Source organism: Protomyctophum parallelum (assembly GCF_964188405.1).
Source record: "Protomyctophum parallelum genome assembly, chromosome: 18".
NCBI lineage: Eukaryota > Metazoa > Chordata > Actinopteri > Myctophiformes > Myctophidae > Protomyctophum > Protomyctophum parallelum.
The window spans coordinates 30,006,457-30,026,451 of NC_139716.1; the positions used below are offsets into that span (position 1 = coordinate 30,006,457).

Consider the following 19,995-nt stretch of genomic DNA (forward strand, 5'->3'; position numbering starts at 1 on the left):
TGTGTGTGTGTGTGTGAATATAGTGTGTGAGATTTATAGATGTTGGGGCATAAATAATATATTAGAAGCTTGTAATCAAGAATTGATCAATCATTGATCAATTTTATTTATTTTAATTTTGTACAGTATACAGTGGCCATCATCATCATCAATGTCACCATGGGCCACTGTATACTGTACAAAATTAAAATAAAAGTTACAAAAAACTAACTTTCAAAATAGCACATTGCTGTCGAGAGGGCAAAAGGGCAATTGCTCTAGCCTGTCGGTTAACAGCACCGATGGCACAGTGTTCAGATGGGTTTAAATGTCTCTAAAATGCCCACCCAATCAGAAATGATAAATAGTACTGATATTTTGTGGTATTTTTTATATTGGCTAAAAATAAATATTCTCCATAACGTTTGATTGGGTGGGCAGGACGCACGTTTGGGTATATAGGCTCTGCACACCCCTGTCCCCCCTAGAACCAGCCTTTGTTTAAGTGGGGTGGGAGTGGGAGACCCCTGCTACTGAAACTTATTATGGAATACTGTAATCAATTGTTCATTGTTATTGACTGTCCACGTCAAATGGTGAATATCAGCAGTCAAAGGACTTTTATTGCAGATGATTAAAGTACAGTGTCCATCCCTAAAAGATGATCGTCCGTGCCAACTTCATTCCATTGACTGCAATAAAAGTCTTGCTTCAACTGCTGTCCTTTGACCGCTGACACACACACACTCCATAATCTTTGATTGGGTGGGCAGGACGCACGTTTGCGTTGTTGTGGTTGATGAAGACCAGTCCAGGGAAGTGTTTGTATATTAGAGATGGCCTGCACCTTTGACTACAGCCTAGAGGAAGCCTTTATGACCAAGGTCATTAAATACCAACCACTTCTAAATACCATCTCAGAGCTGGGCTATAGGTGCAGACTATTTGTTTTTATATTCGGCAACCTAGGGCATAGGCCTATACCCACAGACTGGTTGTTAGAGGGTTCCAACTTGGGATGCCCAAAAAGGAGGCAAAAAGGCTGGCAAAGTATTGTAGTGTCTCTACTATAATTGGCAGCCGCCACACATGGCGGAGACGCTGAGTGACATGCCTATTGTATCATGAAAACACATGCTATGATTTTGTAAGTGTAACTCTACTGCACCTTTACTATTTGTGTATGCAGAGAGAGAGAGAGCATGCGCTTAACACAGGAGGAGGTTCTGCTGTTGTCCATCTGAATCATTGGGTCATAAGTCCACAGAGGGATTGCTGGGTCAAATAGGTACATGCAGGGTAATTCCAATACAGTAACTCAACTGCAATCGGTGGGGAACACACAGAACTACAGTCACTGAGAAATATAAACCTTTCAGGAGGAGACAAAAAGAAGAATGGATGTGACATCTTCATTGTTAAAGTAAGTGTAGTCTACAGATAACTATTTACATGCGGTGATAAATGGTGTAACTATACTCAAAACACTGTGTGTGTGTGTGTGTGTGTGTGTGTGTGTGTGTGTGTGTGTGTGTGTGTGTGTGTGTGTGTGTGTGTGTGTGTGCGTGCGTGCGTGCGTGCGTGCGTGCGCACGTGCGCACACATGCATGCTGTATGTAGGGCCATCGTGATTCTATTCAACAACCTATACCTATACTTATCTACTGTATGAAACTCATTAGACTAGATTTAGATGGAACGTAAATTAACGTAGATTTTAAACAGATTCCCATTTCCATTTCGGTTTACATAATCCGATACGGATCTGAATTCATGAGTGGAAATTACCGGATATCTGATATCACATTATACTATACCATGATGGACAGGGACAACCCTGCCACCCGCCACACCCGTTTGCGGGGCAGGAGTGGGTAGTAACTAATGTGTAATAGCAAAGCTTTATTTTTCTGTTATTACAGTGCAATACTGATGACACTATTTGGTGACCATGCAGTTATATGGTGTGATCATAGACTGTAAAAAATATGGACAAAGCGTTCCCCGGGTCTAACATGGACGTAAAATGAAGCCTGTTATTCCTGCACTGTAAGTCGCCATCTTTCTAGATCCGTTTGGGCCCAGCTGGCCATTGGCTGGCTCCGTTTGGGCCCAGCTGGCCATTGGCTGCCCAGACAACGAGGCGGGACTTCCCCCCTTCTTCTCCGTTGGTTTTTATTTTGACTCGAGTGGGTGGGGACTCCCGATCATATAGACTGTAACGGTAGCCACGCCCCTCAGAACATACGCGACTTTATGGTCATTTATTTTATAAATGGGACCATAATTTTCCAAAAAGAATGTTATGACATTAGAAATGAGACTTTAAACTAGTGACTGGAAGCAGAAAGTATTCATGACCATGTTTATTAAGTTAATACACAGTCTAGGTGAAGTTGGGCCCAAATACATGGACTTCTATGGGGCTATGGGTTTTTTTGGGTCCAGTGACAGCACCACAACAGGCCATTATATGAACTTTCAGGAGTTTCAGGCTTCACAAAATATCTGTCTGACTGCCCCCCTGGGTGTGATGTGTGCTGGCCTCGAAGTGGCCCTCTATATCAAGCTATGATGCCTCCACTTGGCTGGACATTGACACGGCAGTCCTTGCTTGGGGACAACCTGATGCGATTGTCGGTGCGGTACCACTCCAGACGCCTCGCTGGGGTGGCCCGTGGTCACAAAAAAAACCATCGCATGAATGCACCTGGGACGTATCCTCAGTGATGTATCCTGAGGTCAACAGGGTTTCGGGTCTCTCAACATCATACCCCTCACTCAGGCGACCCAGCCCAGAGTGATCAAGTCCCGACTTACGTCCCAGTATAGCTACCCTCAATCAGTCCCACTAGGGAAAAACCAGGGGCACACAATCCGTTGGAACTACTTCAGAACTACTCTGCCAGGGCTGGGAGGTACACTTCTGGCAAGTGAAGTGGACTGCACCTTTGACTCTAGCTTAGAGGAAGCTTTTATGACTAAAGTAATTAAATATCAGCCGCTCTTCCACAAAATAGTATCACAGAGCTAGTGCAATCTATTTGCATTTATTATGCAACGTGCATGTGTGTGTATCACTTTTCACCGAGATAGATAAACCTGATCTGTTAAGTTTAAATTATTTTCATGTTTTTCATTTTTACAATCGTGTTATTATGAGATGGCATACAATTCACTTTCACGCTTTGTCACTATGGGCTGTATTTTGCGTGTCTTATAAGTACCAGGTCTTATTCCCTAACTTGAGTAAACTAATAGTGGGGTTCCGTCTCCATGTTAAATTTAGTTGTCATTTACAACTCATGTAAAAGTTTCACTTTCAGTACTAATTTGAAGGTGAGGGTCTATAGAACCATTTTGGTTCGAGTGGCAATCACCAAAATAAAATAATTGGCCTATAGGGGGCGTAGTCAGGTGCCAACGCCCATCAGCCCTACCAACATATGTAAACTGTTGTAACTTTTGATTAAATTATCCAATCTGAACATATGATATATGTATGGATTCACAATCAGGAGTAGCATTTGGTACTTAAACCTTATTAGACATATAATATTTGTTTACACCCAGTATTGGTGTAAATCCACAAAAATAGCAGGATAAACGAGCTAAAAACTAGTAGTGGGGTCCCTAGACAGACCATCATTTACAACTCAACAAAAGTTTAACTTTCACTTCTAATTTGTAGATAATGACCTATAGAACAATTTTAGTTCGAGTGGCAAGTCTACAAATTTAAAAAGATATATATTTTTGCCATATTACCAAAATGGCCAAAATTGGAATTATGTTTATTTGAAAAATGTCTTAATTTTCTTATATTGCTGTTTTTTCTTTGTTTTCTTGCTATATCAAGTTAATCCTGTGTGAGGAATCAACTGGATTTCAAATATTAATGTTTTTAATAATCTGATATAGAAACAAAATAAAGATGGCTGCCAATGTACATTGAATTACTACATTACGCCTAACTTCTATCCTGTTGAACCTAGAATGGTGATGTTGGTGCCTATACCTAATATTACCTATGTTATCATGAATGACTAATTGTATAAAAACAAAATACATATAATAGGACAATATATAATATTTCACACAAATGAGACCATGCAGTACATATGTGGGGAACTAAAGTTAGATATAATAATATAATAATAATATATAATACACCACTCCTGTGTTATATTTGTTTATTTTATTCTTTTAGTTATACTATGTACTGCCACTATAGGGGGCAGAGTAGCAGGTGTGTCTTAATTGTTCAGACTTGGTAGCTTGTTAAAAGTTAAACATGTCATGAAGGATCCTAAAGTGTTTTTTTATGAATATGGATAGTCATGTGGGATAATTAAGTGGCCAAAGTACTACATCCCAATAGTATGAGCTGGCATTAACCAAAGTAGTCTGTAGCTATAGCACAGGCTAAAACTAAAGGCTAGCTACAGTATAGCAATTATGCCGAGGAAGAAATTGTGTTTTCATTATTTTCATTATTATTACAATGGTAAATGTGAATGTAGCTATGCACTGCTGACTGTTTTCTTGTATCTATTAATATGTTGAGGCAAACTGTTAAATACAAAAGTTATATAATAATATAGTAATATAATATTTTCTATATTTTCTCATGATATGACCCTAACAGAAAACTAAACCTGGATAAAGTATTTGTCTGTTATGGCTGGGACAACGGAATGGCAGTTGTGCATTTTGTGCCAAAAGCAAACTGAGGAAAGTGTTGTTTGCCCTCTTGCAAATCCAGTTGCCAGTCGTAGAGAAGGAGCCTACACATCATAGGCCTTGCAAGTCAGTTCAGAGCAATTGACGCTTCTGCCCACCCAGACGTTGAACTTCCAGATGCAGAATCCATGAAGCTAAATCGTGCATTCTGGCATACAACTTGTCCGCATCTGTATAGGGCAACAGCACTTGACAGTGCAAAAAAAAGGCATTCTGGAGGTGCTGTGGCATTGGCAAGAAGATCATGCCGGACTGGTGCACCTGTTAATCGTAATAAATGTCTCTTTTGTGGTGAAGAAACATATGCAGCAGACCATTCGTTCCAGAAGGTAGAACTCACCCAAGAGATAAACGACAAGGCAGTTGCGCTGGGAGAAGACCGTATCGTGGCACTCCATGACTATCCATATTCATAAAAAACACTTTAGGATCCTTCATGACATGTTTAACTTTTTTGCTTACCTTCAAAATATCAATACCACAGGAGAGCAATCAGTGCAGCTCATGCTCTTCTGCAGTATGCTTAGTCTTATAACTAACAAGCTACCAAGTCTGAACAATTAAGACACACCTGCTACTCTGCCCCCTATAGTAGCAGTACATAGTATAACTAAAAGAATAAAATAAACAAATATAACACAGGAGTGGTGTATTATATTCCAATATCTAACTTTAGTTCCCCACATATGTACTGCATTGTCTCATTTGTGTGAAATATTATATATTGTCCTATTATATGTATTTTGTTTTTATACAATTAGTCATTCATGATAACATAGGTATAGGCACCATTCTAGGTTCAACAGGATAGAAGTTAGGCGTAATGTAGTAATTCAATGTACATTGGCAGCCATCTTTATTTTGTTTCTATATCAGATTATTAAAAACATTAATATTTGAAATCCAGTTGATTCCTCACACAGGATTAACTTGATATAGCAAGAAAAACAAAGAAAAAACAGCAATATAAGAAAATTAAGACATTTTTCAAATAAACATAATTCCGATTTTGGCCATTTTGTAAATTTGGCAAAAAGAAATATATTTTTTAATTTGTAGACTTGCCACTCGAACTAAAATTGTACTATAGGTCATTATCTACAAATTAGAAGTGAAAGTTAAACTTTTGTTGAGTTGTAAATGATGGTCTGTCTAGGGACCCCACTACTAGTTTTTAGCTCGTTTTTCCTGCTATTTTTGTGGATTTACACCAATACTGGGTGTAAACAAATATTATATGTCTAATAAGGTTTACGTACCAACTGCTACTCCTGATTGTGAATCCATACATATATCATATGTTCAGATTGGATAATTTAATCAAAAGTTACAACAGTTTACATATTTTGGTAGGGCTGATGGGGGTTGGCACCTGACTACGCCCCCTAGAGGCCAATTCTTTTATTTTGGTGATTGCCACTCGAACCAAAATGGTTCTATAGACCCTCACCTTCAAATTAGTACTGAAAGTGAAACTTTTACATGAGTTGTAAATGACAACTAAATTTAACATGGAGACGGAACCCCACTATAAAGACCTGGAGGCGTGATCAATGCCATTTGGCTATTCTGAGTGGCCAAAGAGCATTGATCATGCCTCCAGGTCTTTAGTTTACTCAAGTTAGGGAATAAGACCTGGTACTTAAGACACGCAAAATACAGCCCAGTGACTTCAAGGCAAACTTTTGGTCATTCGGATTGATATGCCTTCATTCATTCATTCATTCATCATCATTATTCATCCATCTTCTCTCATCACAGATCAGTGACCAAGCGTGTATGGTCCCCTCCACAACGACCCTTCAGAGTGTGTACCCACAACAGGGCGACCCGGAAGGGCATCACAGCAGGGACTTTAGAAGAACTGAGAGAAAGGGTGAGCGTTGACATCACAACTGGGCAAAGGGAGTGAGAATGAGAGCTAAAACAGCAGAGTTTGAGCATCCAGGTGGCATAGAGATAAAATACTCGGCCACCACCACAGGGTCCTGGCAGCCATACACCCCGGGAACATAGTTTGCCATGTTTGAAGGTCAGAAGTCGCCAGCCGGCAAGGTCAGGATCATGATTTAGTTGTCGCTGTTCCAGTGATCAATGCTGGTTGGTCAATTTATTGTTGAGGTGCCTACAAGGTTAAGGTGCCCACTGGATTTCTATCTGTTCCAGTTACAGGGCATGAAACCCTAAGTAGTAGTTTGTTTTCCAGTTCAGGTTACAAACTATACAGAAGATTCAAATCAAGTTTGGTAACTAATTACCAGACTGACCCTTGATTACAATTTACAATTTAGGCATTTAGTAGACGCTCTTAATCCAGAGCGATTTACAGTAAGGAAGAACAAAACATGGTAATACATCAAATCCATAAAAATAGTCATCAAGAATCATAGGATAAGCTAAGAACCTAACATCCGTCTAACAGTAGAATAACTGTACAATGAAACTATGAGTATACACTATATAGTGCTGTATGTCTACATAAAATGCTATCTAAATTACATAAGTTGAGCCTTTGCATACGCCTGTAAGGTTGTCGAGGCTAGGACAAGTGCTACGGCAAGTGCTAGGGGCTAAGATGGAGTCTGCAGAGGTGAGTTTTCAGACTACGGCGGCCTAGTGTGGTTTCACCTAGCCTCGTGTGGCCAGACTAGTGGCCCTACCTTGGGCATGCCTTACCCTTTATAATTAAACTTCTTTGCCATATTTTACCATCTTGGAAAAAACATTCTAAAATAGTTCAACTAGCCCATCTACATCGACACGCTTGTAGATCGGCTATTTGAACTATTTTTATTTTTTATTTTAGGGATAAGGGGTGAGGGTTGGCGCAAGATATAGCACTATATATTTTTGCACCGGAAGATTTGTCTCTGGTCCCCAGGCTAGGTTTCACCCCCCTTTAATTGCTGCTATATTTCCATTATGATAAATAAACATGTATGTGCAGGATTTTGGATGTACAAAAAAAGGTATTTTTATGTTTTTTTTTATATTGCAGGTATGCCAGGCATTCCTGCTGTCCCTGTCTGCTTTATGTGTTTCTCTGGTGTGTGAGGAGGATGGTACCGAGGTGGATTCAGAGGAGTTCCTCATGGTCCTGCCTGACAACACCGTTCTCATGGTCCTAGAGCCCGAACAGACATGGACACCTCAGACAGTACGTTGATACCTGTGAGAGGGAGGGTGACTGATTTAAGCAGTCACACCTGGCCTGAGTCAAACTAGAACTGGACTCAGAGCTGGGTGTGGCTGCGCACCTGTTGTGCATGGACTTGATCAAGGCACAACAGGTTAAATCAGTCACCCTCCCTCTCACAATACCTTTTACAGTCTATGGTTGATACACGTCCTACATCAGGGGTGGGAAACTTTGACGATGGAGAGGGCCACCATATTCCCACATTCACTCCAGAAGGCCACATTGCATAGTACTGTTGTAGCAAAAAATTGACGACCTGTAAACTCAAAACACGTCGCAAGCTATTTTTGCTATTATTTGAATTTAAATCCTGAATAATGTTTTACTATTTTTCAATTGGAATCTTGAAAAGTAACATTTTTATTTCATTTCAAATGCTTTTAATTATGTTAACTTTATAAACTAAATACAAATACATTGGACATAAAAAAAAGACATTTTAATACTACTCATTAAGCTATACTAATTTAGACTTAAGTAATTAAAGCGTGTCGTGTTTGCAAATCAATAATATATCAGTATTCTGATATTAACCTGGGGACCACATTAAGTGAAGGTGGGCCCCCAGGCCACCAGCTGCCCATGTATGTCCTACATCATTAAACTAAAAGGTCTACCCCAAAGTGTCAAATAAATAAACACTGTAGAGATTGTATTGTGTATTATTACCCCTCTGGATTGAATGAAATGTCATCTTATCTCTGTCTGTTTGATCACATAAATACTCCTCCCCTACGTTGAATAGAAAGAAGAAGTGCCGGTGCACGTTGGTGAGGGTTCGATAATGAGAATACAAAAAGAGGTCCAAGGCACTCTGCTACAGTAAAAAAGCCTTTATTTAAGCGGCAAAGAACATTAGAAATAACGCCCTACGCATTCCGGCTGTAAAAGCCTTCGTCCCATGGTCCCCTCCTCCCCTACAGTTCTAATCTCTTTTGACTTTGCCCGCCCTATGATTGTTGGACAATGGCAAATGATTGTTGGACAATGGCAAATACATGATTGTTTTCTGTTCTAGTGGTGCCCTGGTCCAGTGGTTCTCAAAGTGGGGTCCAGGAACCCCCAGGGGTCCTTGAGGGAGTTCCAGGGGGTCCCCAGCTAAATGATAGTTGTGAACCAAATGGACCCTTATGGGTCTCTAACTCGGAGAGTGTATGAATGGAATTAATGGTTACATTTGTACACTGAGTTAAATTAACATAGATTTTACTATATTAGGGTCCCAGAGATAGAAATGCCATTAAAAGTGGGTCCGTAGCCTAATGCATGTCAAACTGAGGGTCCTTGAAAATAAAATAGTTGAGAATCACTGCATAAAAATATTCTTTTATGGGGGCCCCTGGCATATCTTTTCAAATGGGGGTTCGCAGGCTAATAAGGGGTCCTTGATATGAAAATGTTTGAGAACTACTGTACTAGACTTGTGCAACAATATTCAGAGTTACATTCATGAAAATGTAACTTCTGTTTCACATTTTGTCTCTTACCACCAGGGTGCAGTTGTCACCAAGTCTCAGGAATATTACAGGCCCGGGACTCAGCGGACTGGAAAAGACATAGCCCGTGTGACCTTTGACCTGTACAAGATGAATCCCACGGATGTGTTTGGTTCTCTGAATGTCAATGCGACCTTTAAGGGCCTTTATTCTGTCGGTGCCGAGTTCCAATGTCTGGGCCCCAAGAAAATACTACGGTTAGTTAAAGATGAACAGATGCAAGTACATCTGTAGCCTAGTTGAAAATGCATACCGGAGTGTAGCTCTCACCTAAGGTGGCCGTAACATATTTTGGTATGATACATCTTCCAATTCAGTAGCTTAATGCCAGTTATATGTGACCATACCATTAACAACCTATAGGCCCATAAGGCAACATTTTCCAAATTCCATTATGCTTACAGTAGCATGTGACGTGTCAGATTTTCATCATTCTGAATCCATTGCAAGCATTAGTTTTGTACGAAAAACATTCCTTGGGCTGAAAACGTGTTTTCCATGCAAAACTAATGCTTGGAATGGATTCAGAATCATGAAAACCCCCAGTTTGTCACATGCTACTTAAAAATGTGTTGCCACATAATCGGCAAGAACTTGCATTAAGCTACTGAATACTTAGTACCTACTTAGATTTTGGTACCTTAGGTGGTACCAAAATCTGGCTCGGCCCCTGGACTAAGTAGTAGAGTAATACGGAAAGACTCACACCAACATACAGTATGCCGGTTTAGAAGGTTTGAAAATGTAATCCTTTGATTCCTGATTAGCTTCTTAGATTGTAATTAGTGAAATGAATTACTTTGTTAAAGTAGTGAAGTGTAACAAACATGATTATACAATTTGTTGATTACTTTCTAAATTAAGGCCTAAAACAGGATCAGTTCTTGTCAGCAAGCAACAGCGTCTAACCATAGTTTAATTTAGTCTGCAAGCGGGGCTATTTTTAGATGACTCTCTCTTTCTCTGTCCTTTCCTCAGAGAAGTTCTGCGTGTAGCCTCCACTTTGCTCCATGCAGCCGGACACCTGCTGATCAAATCCGCTTCCATGATCGGTCGCATCATTGAAGGAGCCGAGTTCTGGCAGCCACAGAGAGATGAATACGTAGCTACCTGGAACTAAGCTTGGAATCATCCATTTAATTGGATATTAACAACACACATTTTTTCTTTTCTTAATCCTAAATAGGAAGACATTTCTCAAGATTGTCAACAACGCTGGTATTACAACCTATCGTAAGCAAGCAAGGATACCTTAACACTGATCAGTTAAAGAAATACAGAAAAGAAGAAAAAATGGCCAAAAAAAAGTGAATCTAACATTTAGTGACAGGCTACATAGCATGCTTTATATGGCAGATTGTTATCATAGCATTGCTAATATATGGTAATAATAAATTAATTTCAGTTGAACAGGAAATGAAAAACAAAAAAACAAAATGTTTTTCTCACAAGAAACATACATGTTGTATGTGCACAAACGTACAGATACAGAAACAGAACAGAACAGAACTTTCTTTTAAGATCTTATGAGCTGCTCTCCCACAGTATACTGTATGTGCTTATGTGAATGTGTAACTATGTACATCTTCCAAATTAAAATAAACACAAATGAAAATGACATGTCGCTCCGTTTCCGGGTTCACCTATCAGTGTTGGTTTCCCTTTATCGCCTTTTCCTTAGCCAGTGCCTTCATCTTGTGCCTGTACTTGATTCTTCGGCGGATAAGGTGACACGTATGCTTCGTCAGCCAGACCGGGTTGTTGCCGTGCTTGATCCGGAAGCGTAGATCTGCAAACCAATTAGCGACGCAGCTACGTTTGACTCCCATTTGCGAAACGAGGCGGTCGTAGTCATCGCTGGTGGGGTACGAGCGGGCCATAAACATATCTCTCAGCAGCTTCAACTGATCCATGTCTTTTAGCCATGATGTCTTCCGTTTCCTTTTCGCAGCCGTCTCCGTTTTCTTCTCATCTCTGTACCTTGCCTTTCTGCTCTTCTCCGCCTCTTCCATCATTCTTCCCAGCTTCTTCCTCGATGTGCCACCTCGCTCCTGTCCCATTGTCTTTCCTTCGCCATTCCCTCCCTCCCGCCTTTTCTCTGCCACACTCATACGGTCCTCCTCCCCTTGCCCCTCGCTTGCCTTTTCTCCTCTCTTGTCCCGCACGCCCTCCTCGACCTCGTCCCCCCGAGTCCGACCCGAGCAGGACGTCGCTGACCCGGGCAGGAGTCTCTCCCTGACCTCGCGGATGTCCTCGCTGTCCCAGCTGAGGCCATGGCGGAGCCTCTGGATCATGAACCACACCCTGACTTGGTCCGGGTGCAGCGAGCAGCGGAGGGCCAGAGCGGCCATCTCCCCCCTGGTCGGGTACGGGAACGTGTCGAGGGCCTCGACCAGCTCCGCCACGGTGTCCAGCTCCGCCAGCTGCTGACACGCCTGGTCTGAACGCACCCACAGCGCCCTCAGGCTGTCGGTGATGAGCACGGGAAGTGACAGCATGTTGCACTGGTTGAGGATTAAGGAGGCTGCTGGGGCGGGAGAGTGAGGTTGCTGGAGGGGGGTTAACTGGGGATGTGTTCCCGGCGCTGAAGCTGCAGTCCGTAAGACCCGCATCTCTGATAGTGGAAGTCGATATTTCAGTCTCCTTTCTGAGTCACCCACTGTGAGGGAAGCATACATAAAATAATATGAACAATGTCCCCCCAAACACTTATGACACTGTTTATATACACCACCAAGATACCCATGTACCTGTCTAGATACTTCCTTAATGTTAATGAAGTCCACACCCACAACACCAGAGGGAGTGCAACGAACCATGTACAACCCAGATTCGGCACAAACAAGGGACTAAATTATTTTCGCTCCTATGCCACCAAAATGTGGAACGCCCTACCAACAGTCATTAAGACATGCAAACCCCTTGACTCCTTCAAAACCGCTCTCAAAGGGCACCTACGGACGGCTGCAATTTGAAACTGCCCCCCCCCCACCCCCTTTTCCCCCTCACTGTAAATGTTTTAAGTGTCTATTTGTATGTCTCTAAATGTTTTGATGAATTGAACAAGGTGGACCCTCTTGTAAACAAGTGTAATGCGTGGGTCGTCCACTCACAGTTAACAGTCTTTGTACTGAGTTTGTGCTTGAAATGTACTGTAATTGTGCAAACTGTTAATACATATTTCAATCAATCAATATGATGTTTTTGCATAGTACTGTAGGGCAGGCTATATTTGTGTCATTAACTTCTGATGGATTTAATATTGGAAACAATCTTTTGATTGATTGATTGAAATATTTATTAACAGTTTGCAGAGCACAAAGACTGTTAACTGTGAGTTAACAAATACAAAAACTGTTAACTGTGAGTGGACGACCCAATTAAGCATTACACTTGTTTACAACAGGGTCCACATTGTTCAATTCATCAAAACATTTAGAGACATACAAATAGACACTTCTATGTAGCTAAAGAACAGAACAGGAATTCATCATATAGGAAGCAAAAAGGGAAAAGATACATATAAGTGAGGGGAAATGGGGGGGGGGGGGGGGGGGATTCAGATTTTACAGAGGCCAGTTTCGAATTGCAGCCATCCGTAGGTGCCCTTTGAGAGCGGTTTTGAAGGAGTCAAGGGATTCACATGTCTTAATGACTGTTGGTAGGGCGTTCCACATTTTGGTGGCATAGGAGCGAAAATAATTTAGTCCCTTGTTTGTGCCGAATCTGGGTTGTACATGGTTTGTTGCACTCCCTCTGGTGTTGTGGGTGTGGACTTCGTTTAAAGGAAGTATTTAGACAGGTACATGGGTACCTTGGTGGTGTATCGAATCTTGTGGACCAGACCCATTGCAAGATGCTGTACTCTGTCGTCGACCCTAAGCCCTAATGTAACTTTATCAATGATAAAGCCGAGGAAATCAAAAACAATCCTCGGGAGCTATGGAAGTTACTAAACAACCAACTAGGCTGTGGTCGGAAACTAAAAACCAGGTTTACTAACATAAACATCAAATCGAATAACACCCTCATCACTGACAAACTCGATGTAGCCAACCACTTGAACATCTTCTTTACAAACATTGCAACAAAGCTGGTTAGCAAACTGCCCTCCCACTCTGGGCGTTTTGGTGTAGAGCACATCAAAGCCTTCTACAAAAACCTTGGTGTTTGTAAAGATGATTTTAAAATGGCAATGGTAACAACCGAGGAGGTACTTAAAAAACTGAGTGCCCTCCAACCCCACAAGGCCACTGGCCATGACAATATTCCCTCCAAATTTCTCAGAGACTCAGCCTTTTCCATAGCTCCAGTCATCACCCACATAGTTAACCTCTCCATCAAACAGGGACAGGTCCCCCAAGATTTTAAACTGGCCAAAGTAACCCCCTTGTACAAAAAAGGGAGTAAATTAGAACCCGGCAACTACCGCCCTATTTCTATTCTAAGCTCCATCTCGAAAGTGATGGAAAAAATAGTCTATGAACAGGTTGAAAAGTATCTTGCCACTAATAAATTGCTGTACGAGTTCCAATCTGGTTTCAGAACATCCCACTCCACTGACACATGCCTCCTCTATTTGAGCGATCACATCAAACACGAGGTGGATGCTGGAAAATACTGCGGCATGGTCATGCTGGACCTCCAAAAGGCTTTTGACACCGTGAACCACTCCATACTGGTTAACAAGCTTAAAGCTATTGGTTTTGATAGCACATCAGTGAGCTGGATGCAATCCTACCTGGAGGGGAGAGAACAGATGGTGGAGGTGAACGGAACACTGTCCCCTCCCCTCCCAGTGAGCTGTGGTGTCCCACAAGGAAGCATACTAGGGCCTTTACTGTTCCTAATTTATGTTAACGACATGACTTCAGCTTGTGACTGCAACTTGTTCCTGTTCGCAGATGACTCAGCACTGCTGGTCTCGGACAGGAACAAACTGCAGGTTGAAAAGACCCTCAGCTCTGAACTCGGTAGAATCTGCACCTGGCTCGCTGATAACAAACTATCCTTACACCTGGGAAAAACTGAATCCATCCTCTTCGGATCAAATAGTAAACTTAGCAAGGCAGATGGCTTCTTGGTTAGAGTGGGTGACAATATTATCACACGAAAAGATCAAATTACCTACCTAGGTTCCATCCTGGAGGCTAATCTTTCCGGTGATAAAATGGCCACCAACGTAATCAAAAAAGTCAATCAAAGAACAAGATTCCTTTACAGGATCTCCTCACTGGTCAGCAAAAACACCTTGAAGACCTTAACAGGAGCCCTCGTACAAGGTTTCTTTGACTATGCATCCACCTCTTGGTACCACAGCACCTCAAAGGCCCTTAAAACAAGGCTCCAGACCTCCCAAAACAAACTGGTCAGGCTCCTACTTGGCCTCACCCCCCGAACCCACCTCACCCCTGCCCACTTTGACAGGCTGGGATGGCTTAGGGTCGTCGACAGAGTACAGCATCTTGCAATGGGTCTGGTCCACAAGATTCGATACACCACCAAGATACCCATGTACCTGTCTAAATACTTCCTTAATGTAAACGAAGTCCACACCCACAACACCAGAGGGAGTGCAACAAACCATGTACAACCCAGATTCGGCACAAACAAGGGACTAAATTCTTTTCGCTCCTATGCCACCAAAATGTGGAACGCCCTACCAACAGTCATTAAGACATGTGAATCCCTTGACTCCTTCAAAACCGCTCTCAAAGGGCACCTACGGATGGCTGCAATTCGAAACTGGCCTCTGTAAAATCTGAATCCCCCCCACCCCCCCACCCCATTTCCCTCACTGTATATTGTATATTTTCCCAGTGCTTGTATATTTTCCCTTTTTTGCTTCCCATATGATGAATTCCTGTTCTGTTCTTTAGCTACATAGAAATGTCTATTTGTATGTCTCTAAATGGTTGTATGTCTTTAAATGTTTTGATGAATTGAACAATGTGGACCCTGTTGTAAACAAGTGTAATGCTTAATTGGGTCGTCCACTCACAGTTGACAGTCTTTGTATTGAGTTTGTGCTTAAAATGTACTGTAAATTCTACAAACTGTTAATAAATATTTCAATCAATCAAAAAAAGCCATCCCAGCCTGTCAAAGTGGGCAGGGGTAAGGTGGGTTCGGGGTAGCCAAGTAGGAGCCTGACCAGTTTGTTAATCGCCATGAGTGCATATTTTAGCAGCAGGAAATAGGCCTTAATCTCTGTTTGGGCTGTGCTGAACATTTTCAAAATAATTATGCCTTAAATCACAGGGAAGTAGGCTACATGAATTGTATGCTCTGTAGGAGGAAAGCTAGAAGTCGGTCTGGTCTGTGACTGTGTGTGTCTGTTGTCTACTTGTCCAGGGCATCCACGCGGTTATTAAGTTAAATATGGATTGGCTAGGCCTGAAACCGAAATTAGTGTTATTTTCACCTACACATTCGACCTAAAGACTCAAGTACCGGTAGGCGAAGTGCCGAATTAGGTCTTTTTTTCCCTTGTTTTTAACCAATTTTGACGGTAACCGGAGTTGGTCACCTGCATTTATATTTGTCATCGTCGGTCTACGTCTACCATCTTCTGAAAAATCTGCTGAACGTTCAATATTTCGATAGTGTAGTGTACAGTTCACCCACTGCACCGCTGTTGTTTCAATGATAATGATTGGCGATAAATACAATGAATGATTAAAATTGGTATTAAATATCCTTAACTTACCGCAAAGTGCGTTAACTTGCTAGTTCTGCTGAGTTTCCACTTTCCACAGTCGGGCCGTCGTCAGGGGGTGTCGCTGCTGCACTGTTGCCAGCGAGTCATCTTGAACACTGCTACCAGCTGATCGGTTGATTGATTGATTGAATACTTTACGGTTTGCAGAAAAAAGTACAGGAAAGTACTGTACAGTTCGATACAAGTTAAGAGGATTTAAACACAAGAAAGCCTATGGCTTGTTTTCATGTTGGGGTCCTTCATATCTGAATTCATTGAAACATTTACTGACATACAAAAAAATATACAGTATAGCCACTATACAAAAACATCATAGCTCTCAGCCTCAGTTCTGTCCTTCAGTCACAACAGATCACTAACACACCACACCAGTAAGACGCCTGAGGGCGAGAAGCACTGGCCATATATGGAGCGTATATGTTGAGTGTACAGCCAGGGTGTGATGAGGTCAGATCAAGTTATGGAATGTCAGAACAGGTCAGCTCCATATATGGAGATGTAAGGGTGGCAGCGGGGGCAGTATATTGAATGTACAGGGTTTGAAGAGGGCCCAGGTAGGGCCGGGACTTAATTTTCGGGTCTGTTGAGAACTCTAGTTTTCGCCGGCTGCCAGGCATGGCTGCACAAATAACTAGCATTCAAATGTACAACTGCATTATACAAGGCGTGTCCCAGAATCCCAGTGCAGACTGTAACAGTGCAGAAAGTTCAAACTGGAGAGTAGAAAATACTTCTGTTCCAAATGCAAAAAAAACTTTACAGACTTCTACTGAAGATCAAAATATAAGACTCTACGGACGAACTATGGGTGACATGCTAACCAGGAAACCGCGGAGGTCCTGCTGGGTCACTGGCAGAACTGACACTAATGGGACTGCATTCGAAAATGTCTTTCAAAAAGTAACTACCAAGCATGTCTTCATAAACAAACTCAAGCTGGACAACAGTAACGATCAACTGGGGACCATAGTAATGGAAATCCAACCAGAGAATAGAGATCTCAACAGGGCCGGAAATTAAGGTCTGGCTCTACCTGGACGCTAAATGGGGTGGCCCGAGGCCCCGCCTGGCACACATTTTACGCCCTAAAACTTGCCCGAAAACATGAACAAACAAAATATAACAAAAAATATATGTGAAAACGTGAATAAAAATAAAATAAAAAGGGGGGGAAAAAGTTCCATATATGGGCATTTCCATCTGAAACCCTAATACAATCCCTGTTATGCCCATATATGGAGATCCCTGACTGTGATCAATATTAAGCCCATATATGGGACTGCCAAATGTGCCAATATATGATCATATTGTGACTTGCTGTGGTTGCCGCAAAGGTCGCAGTTATGGAATCATCACAATGACCTGGGCACCTGGGATGAGTGGGATTTGAGTTAGGTGACGTGACAGAGTGACAGGGATTGGGGGTTAGGTGTCAAAAACGCACGATTCCAGAGTTAACTGTGACCTTCAGTCGCAATAATGAAGATGACTGCTGGCGCCTGCAGAACTCAGAAGCCAGACCTGGGGGGGATACAAGGTTTCATCTGTTAATTAAAGGTATGTGTGAAAAGGGAGGTGATGTAACATCCCGACCCCAAGAAGTAGAAGTGCTCTGGAACATGCCTCCTCCGTCCATATCATTTTTCAACAGGTGTTGCAATCCCAATCATAGCTATAATATATCGGGTTCAGCCAGGTTGCAATGCAGACTAGATCAGACAGAACAGTCCCAACAGCAATGGTATTGCGTCTGTGTGGAAGTGTTTACAGTAGTAGGCTAAATGTGGAAAAATAAAACCATTACAACAGTTACAAGTTTGAGCGCTATATACTCTGGTCATTCAGACTCAATCTGGCAGAGGTGTGGTTCATGTGGTTGAATTGTTGGTGAGCCACCCATCAGAGGTTCTTTGTGAACTACTAAAGGTCAAACAGCAAGGCCGGGGCTTAAAGCCAAAAAAAGTCCCAAGACTGAAAATTATTTTTAGCAAATCTGCACTGATCTCATTAAATGACCCCGATGAAATCCTCAGGACTGAAATCCGTCCCCAGGACTGAGAACTTTAAGCCCTGAGCAAGGCCCATAGCTTCCTTTAAAATCTACCTTGGATGCTACTATCATTTTCCTGAATGTGGAGACACGTTCCTTGTTTTTGTGATTGTTTTTAGTGAACCGTGTTTAGTACAAATGTTTTGAGTGGCATAACAAAACTCCTTTCTGGCCTTGACAGTTAACAGCCCATACATCCAAACAGAAAAGTCCTATCTGATTGCATTAAACGACATTTAACGCACTTTGCCGCTCACTTTATGTATGCGCATACCCTCTATACACTTGAATGTAACATAATTTATTTGTGTCTGTTGTACAGATTTTGTGGGTGACTTATACATAAATAACAAAACTAAGATGTTGTATGGTATTATGTTTTATTGAGTGAACATTTTTGAATGACAAAATGTGACATCCGAATTGCATGTCATCGCTTTTGGGTTGAAACCTTGTAAAAACTGTTACAAACTGTACTGTTATAAATGGAATGTTCCGATGGACCCACTGTATTTATTATTTAGTCAAAAGATCCTGTTAAAACTTTTCATTGGTTCAATATTTATAAAACTCAGAACTCAAAACTTTAGGAAGAAAAGAAAAAGGTCAGGCAAAAGAAAAATATGGAGATACAAGGTTTCTGCCAAACAGCAGATGTAACATTTCACATGCAATAAAGCAATAGTTACATAAATGGAGCCAAATAACCAAATGTTACATTTTGAATTAAACAAAACTGGACCATAGTAACTAAAATGGCACTATGTCAAATACTGGTAGCCTATTCTAAAATACCTTCAGTGACTGAAACATTAAGGTCAGAAGTAGGCTACAATCTAGAATATCCACTGTCACATGGATACAGCAGCAGAAACATCAACAGAACAGAGATGTGCTCAGCATCTCTACGTTCAGTCATTGCTGTTAAGGTTCTTTCACATGGGCAGCGATGAACGCAGACATTGTTGCCTGGATCAACGACAGCTCTGCTACAGGTCTGCTCATGAGGGGTGCAACAACACAAGTGTAAAAAAAATAGCTAAACAGAATTCAGGTTGGTGAGTCGCGAGCGTGTGCACGAAACGAGCATGTGGCCGACAATTTCACGGGACCGCGCCCACATAAATACGCTTGCGTTGTTGCCCCTCGAGAAAACAATGCAGGTCTCATTTTAAATGAACTATAGGCGCGTTAAATCACTGCCCGTTTGAAAGGACCTTTATGGTCAAGGCAGTTTTATTTTCACTGGATGCATACAGTACGTTGATTGGAATGATTGATGACTGTATCACTGCATAATTGTAAGTAATGATATTTTCTCATGGATATGCTGGTTTAATTGCTCCAGCATGTTCATGAAAAAATAAGGGAGAGTAACTATAATAAACCATTTCATACTCCAAATCAATAAAGTGCAACACTTTCAAGGGAACAATTGAGAATATAAACACATTTCACTCTCACTGGTTACTATACTGAATACATATTTAACCTAAAGTCATTCAAGACATGATTTTGGCCACATTGGTACATATTGCATACCGAGGTAGTCCATATGTGTATGTATACTGGATGACGTACACACACATAATCACAGACAGTATGTACTGTTAACCGTTTATGGCATATGGTTTTATATCTTGGCAGTGAGATGCAAAAATAAAAACACAAAGGATTTTGCATTATAATTTGAGGGAAGATTAAAAGCTCACATGGAATGATAAAAATGTAAAAATGAGATGGAAACATACTTGAACTGTAGAACCCTATAACAAGAACCATAGATTACTGAACACTTTGTGTGTAA

At 41.5% G+C, this 19,995-nt stretch overlaps 1 protein-coding gene across 1 annotated transcript; it reads left to right on the top strand.

Annotated features, from left to right (window-relative positions):
- Positions 1-1,341: 1,341 nt before the first annotated feature.
- On the top strand, positions 1,342-10,537 carry cideb (cell death inducing DFFA like effector b; the record flags this gene model as incomplete). The annotated part of the gene is made up of 5 exons (XM_083788784.1): positions 1,342-1,402; positions 6,484-6,598; positions 7,721-7,879; positions 9,415-9,614; positions 10,396-10,537. The coding sequence occupies exons 1-5, from the start codon at positions 1,377-1,379 to the stop codon at positions 10,535-10,537; spliced, it is 642 nt and encodes a 213-aa protein (XP_083644910.1). The 5' UTR covers positions 1,342-1,376.
- Positions 10,538-19,995: the final 9,458 nt, after the last annotated feature.